Here is a 5565-nt window from a genome sequence, read left to right on the forward strand (position 1 = left end):
AAGAGCGAGACAAAAAAAAAAAAAAAAAAAAACCACCTGAGTCAGCCTGCCCTGGATGAGAAGAATGAGGACTGTGTAGGAAAAAGGGGGCTTTCTCAGCTTCTCCTGCCCCAGTGGTAATATTACTACTGTCTTACCCTTAGATTGCAGCAGTTTGAGGTCATTAACTCCCTGCACGGTGACATTAGCTACATCTGATGGTAACTCAGAGAAGCAACCTCTCTGAGTTGCCCTTACAACAGTATTTGGCACTTTTTGTTTTGGTTTGCTTTTCGGTTTTTGGGTTTTTTTGAGACAGGGTCTTGCTGTGTCACCCAGGCTAGAGTGCAGTCACACAATCATAGCTCACTGTGTCCTTAAATTCCTGGGCTCAAGCAGTCCTCCCACCTCAGCCTCATGAGAGGCTGGGACTGCGGGGCATTATACCCAGCTAATTTTTTTTTTTTTTTTTTTGGAGAGACAAGGTCTCACTATGTTACCTCAGCTGGTCTTGAGCTCCTGGCCTCAAGCAGTCCTCCCACCTTGCCTCCCAAAGTGCTGAGATTATAGGCATGAGCCACTAGACCCCATTTTTATTACATGTTTAACATAAGAATAACTATCTAATTTGGGCCGGGCGCAGTGACTCACGTGTGTAATCCCAGCACTTTGGGAAGCTGATACAGGCGAATCACCTGAGACCAGGAGTTCAAGAGCAGCCTGAGCAACAAGGCAAAACTCTGTCTCTACTAAAAATAAATAAATTAGCCATATATGGTAGTGCACACCTGTAATCCCAGCGACTCAGGGGGCTGCGGCATGAGAATCACTTGAACCCAGGAGGCGGAAGTTGCAGTGAGCCGAGATCTCGCCACTGTACTCCAGCCTGGGCTACAGACAGAGACTCTGTCTCTAAAAAAAAAAAAAAAAAAAATTAAAAAAAATAACAATCTATTTTGCGTAATTATCATGAGGATTCAGACATTGAGAGGAACATCCAGATTTTCTTCTTTTTCTAAACATCCTGGATGCTGTCCTGGATGCTTCCAGTAGATGCTCTCCATTATCCTGGCTGCTCATTGGCCAAGGAGAGTGAGGTGGGGTTGAATGTGCACAGGGCTCCTTCCTTATGATCCTGATCTCATCCTCTGACTCAGGAACCTGGCGGACCGAGGCTGTGTTCAGCGAGGAAGCACTGATCCAAGTTCCGAGTGACATCCCTCTTCAGAGCGCTGCCACCCTGGGTGTCAATCCCTGCACAGCCTACAGGATGTTGATGGACTTCGAGCAACTGCAGCCAGGTAGGAACCCGGAGTTGGGGGAGCAGGCCAGGGTCTCCCAACTAGGGTGCCACTCACATCCTGACCCCAAGGCCAGGAGAACTTGCAAGGTGGAGGTTTTGACAGGGTGATGGACCTCCCACCTGGGTGAATGTTGTTTCTTTCACGTAGAAAGATGTTAGCTTGGTTCCTAGGAAACGTGCTGAAACCTCACGAGGAGTACACTCTCGAAAACTGCTGCAGGGTCACATTCCCTAGAGCTTGGGATTGAATTCTGTCATTCAGCAAAAATGTGTTGAGCTGTGTTAAGCTCTGGGATACAAAGCCAGACAAGATAGACACAGTCCCTGTGTTTTCAGTAAAACGCTGAACTTAGTGTTAATAATTCCACTCAGCGTTTACATAGCACTTTCCAGTTCACAGAAGTGCCTTGACAGGCATTATCCCCATTGAGTACATTAACTCTTCAAAGCGTTGCAGTGAGGTTGGTACCATCATTGGTTAAGAGCTCAAGCTTTGGGCAGATAACCTGGGTCTGACCCCAGGCTTCACCTTTCCCTGACTGTGAATCCGCCTCTCAAATCATCAGATTTTTCTTCTGTAAAATGGAGAATAAAGAACCTGGAGGGTGAAACACTACAGCATACCACTTCACACAGTGCTGGGCATACAGTGCAGAGACTGTATTTATTCCACTGTTTTTATTCATCTTCCCTTTCATAAATGGGAAAACTGAGGTCCAGAGAGGTAAACTATTTGCATGAGATCAGCCAGCAAGTAAATGACCAAGCCAAGTGTTTTATTTGGGTTTCCCTGAAAGCGGAGCCTAAGACCAGGACTGGGTGCAGACAGTTTGTTTCGGAAGCAGAAATGAGGGGGAGTGGGGAGAGTGAGACAGAGATAGAGGCAAAGCCCATGAAGCCCGGTTACTGCTATGGGCAACTACTGCTCGGGCTGTTTTTTTTGAGACGGAATCTCACTCTGTCGCCCAGGCTGGAGTGCAGTGGCATGGGCTCACTGCAACCTCCACCTCCCGGTTTCGAGGGACTATAGGCCCCTGCCACCACACCTGGCTAATTTTTGAATTTTTAGTAGAAACAGGGTTTCACCATATTGGCCAGGCTCATCTTAAGCTCCTGACCTTGTGATCCGCCCACCTCAGTCTCCCAAAGTGCTGGGATTACAGGCGTGAGCCACGCCCCCCACTGGCCTGCTCAGTCTTACTGGGGGCCCTCTGAAGACTCTCATAGAACCCACCGCAGAATTAACCCTTAAGACTGGGCATGGTGGCGGCGCCTGTGATTCCAGCTACTCAGGAGGCTGAGGCAGGAGAATCGCTTGAACCCGGGAGACAGAGGTTGCAGTGAGCCGAGATTGTGCCACTGCACTCCAGCCTGGGTAACAGAGTGAGACTCCATCTCCAAAAAAAAAAAAAAAATAAGTTAAGGACAGGTGCAGTGGCTCATGCCTGTAATCCCAGCACTTTGGGAGACTGGGGCAGGCAGATCACCTGAGGTCGGGAGTTCAAGACCAGCCTGGCCAACATGGTAAAACCCGGTCTCTACTGAAAATACAAAAATTAACCAGGCATGGTGGCATGTACCTGTAGTCCCAGCTACTCGGGAAGCTGAGACAGGAGAATCACTTGATCCCAGGAGGCAGAGGTTACAGTGAGCCGAGATCGTGCCACTGTACTCCAACCTGGGTGACAGAGTGAGACTCCATCTCAAAAAAAAAAAGTTAATTGATCTGTGGAACTGGGAAGTGTAACAGCCTAAAAGCTTTGGGTTCAGCTGGATCTAAGAACCCCAGTACTATCAGAGTTGTGTCTCTCACTTGTTCTCAGATGGGATCTCCCCACATATTGATGTAATCAAACCAACAAATACTTATTGGACACTCTCTTTGTGCCAGGCACTACTCTAAGCACTTCATGTATATTAACTCAGTTGTTCCCACAACATGAGGTGGTTACTTCCTTCCCATTTTGCAGGGAATACAACAGTAAATGCAATGGAAAACTGTAAACTGTTGAGCAGTTTGTCCACGGTCACCCAGCCAAAAGTGATGGAGTTAGAATTCAGATCCACTCTGATACACACCTCTCGTAGATGGCCACCAGCAGCCTGAGGTTCATATCACCCTAAAAACAAACAAATGAGCACATCCTCCACAATTGTGTCCAGCACATCCCCCAGAAGGGCCCTGAATGGGCCTTGCCCATCCGTGAACCAGTCCCCTGGGGTGGGATAGGGCCACTCCGGTTGTGCTGATTGAGTCTCTCACCTTCCTCCATGGTACAGAAGGTGGGGCCTTGTGGTTGACAGCCCCAGAGATTAGAAAGGCACACTTGTAGAAAGAAAAAAAATACTAGGGGGAAAAAAACAGTAATAGGAGTCTACTACAAGCTCTTTGCTTCTCTAAGATCATGGAGGCTACCAAGAATGGCTCCACCGTCTCCTACACCCACCTGGCGGTGAAGGAGCTCAGCCATTTGAGCAAATTGAGAGCTGCGAGGATTCACTGGATCCTGATTCCAGTGCTTCGGGCCAGCCCCTGTGCTGAGTGAAGGTCCTATCAAGGTGAACAGACAGTTCCTGCCCTCAGAGTGCTCTTGGCTGGCAGTGGGAGGCCCAGGAATGGAAAAACAACACTTAATACAATACAGTATTACAAGCGCTATAATCACAGGATTGACACAAAGACAAGAGTCCTCTATCTTGGAAAGCCTTAAAAGAGGCTTCCCGGAGAAGTGATGCTTGAACCCAGTCTGGAAGAGCTGCTGGAAGTGCAGCCAGTGGGCTAGGTGAGGAGGGGCTTCCCAGGCAGGGAGTGCAGCGTGTGTGAACGTAAGTGATAAGAGAAGGCACAGCACTGGTGGGGAACTGCAGGTAGCTCAGGATGGCTGGCTCATGGGTGGGAGTGGAAGACAAGTGAGGTGGAGCTGGAAAGGTGGGCTGGGGCTGGGTCCTGGTGGGCCGGCATCCACAGTGCAAGGGGTACCAACGGAGAGTTAAGTAGAGGAATGATTTGTTAGGATTTGTGCAATGCAGAGAATGGTCTGGAAACCATTGGTCTGGAAAGGCAGAGGGTGGAGGCAGAAAGCCTGTGAGGAGGTGGGCAAACAAGTCAGGCTTCAGATGATGAAGGATGAGGGTCTGAATAAGACAGTGCCGTAGGGCTGGAGAAGAGGGTGTGGAGTCAAGAGCTAAAATAACAAGATTTGGCAATACTTTCAGTTTGGAAATGAGAAGAATAAAGGACGTCTGCCAGGTGTCTGGGTAATTGTACGTGTGGTGGTGGGGGTACCCAGAACAGGGATTCTTCCCTGGAGGAAAGGTGATTCTTTTTTTGTCTTGTTTTTCTTTTGAGACAGAGTCTCTCTGTGTTGCCCAGGCTGGCACAGTCTCAGCTTACTACAACCTACACCTCCTGGGTTCAAGCAATTCTCCTGCCTCAGCCTCCCGAGTACCTGGGACTACAGGCGCCCACCACCACGCCCGGCTAATTTTTGTACTTTTAGTAGAGATGGGGTTTTGTCTTGTTTGTCTTGTTGGTCAGGCTGGTCTTGAACTCCTGACCTCAGGTGATCTGCCCCCCTCAGCCTCCCAAAGTGTTGGGATTACAGGCATTGAGCCACCGCGCCGGGCCAAAAGGTGAGTCTTTTAAGCAAGGTGCCAGCCAGAGAGGATGAGGATTTTATAATTGTGAGTACTGCAATTAACTCAGTGTATTCAGTAAACATTTTGTGAGCATCTGCAGCATGCTGGACTCGAGGACACAGCAGTGAACGGACATGGTCTTTCTTCTCATGAAGACTGCCTTTTAGTAAGAGTGGCAACTATTAAACACATAAGTTCTCAGCTGGCCACAGCTTGGTCATTTTCCATGGTTCTGAGCTGCCCAGCTGTTGCTGAGCCCATAGCCAGCCTTTTCCCACGTGCAGCCAATCCCAGGGGAGACTAGACCAGATGGTGTAGATAGATCTTTGCCAACTGACTTTCTCCTTGGGAAATACGCAAAACCTTCCTGAGGAAGCACAGAGCCATAGAAAGAGCACTGGCTCTGGAATCAGGGGCAAGTTCTCTTTCTAGCTCCACTGTATGACCTGATTTAAGTCACAGCTACTTTGTGCCTCAGTTTTTTCATCTCGAAAATGGGACTAATAGTCACTGCCTAGCATGTCTCAGCAGACTCTTAATATAACTCGGCCGGGCGCGGTGGCTCAAGCCTGTAATCCCAGCACTTTGGGAGGCCGAGATGGGCGGATCATGAGGTCAGGAGATCAAGACCATCCTGGCTAACA

General features: G+C 48.9%; 1 protein-coding gene across 3 annotated transcripts in view; it reads left to right on the forward strand.

Annotated features, from left to right (window-relative positions):
- Positions 1-5565, forward strand: part of MECR (mitochondrial trans-2-enoyl-CoA reductase) — a 43007-nt gene that overhangs the window by 22327 nt on the left and 15115 nt on the right. For all 3 annotated transcript variants that reach the window (XM_011955498.1, XM_011955500.1, XM_011955499.1), the window contains one exon: positions 1137-1280. In XM_011955498.1, the coding sequence (XP_011810888.1) occupies positions 1137-1280 (144 nt within the window). The remainder of the gene's footprint in view (positions 1-1136; positions 1281-5565) is intronic.

The sequence above is a fragment of the Colobus angolensis genome, unplaced genomic scaffold (genome assembly GCF_000951035.1).
Source record: "Colobus angolensis palliatus isolate OR3802 unplaced genomic scaffold, Cang.pa_1.0 Scaffold4, whole genome shotgun sequence".
NCBI lineage: Eukaryota > Metazoa > Chordata > Mammalia > Primates > Cercopithecidae > Colobus > Colobus angolensis.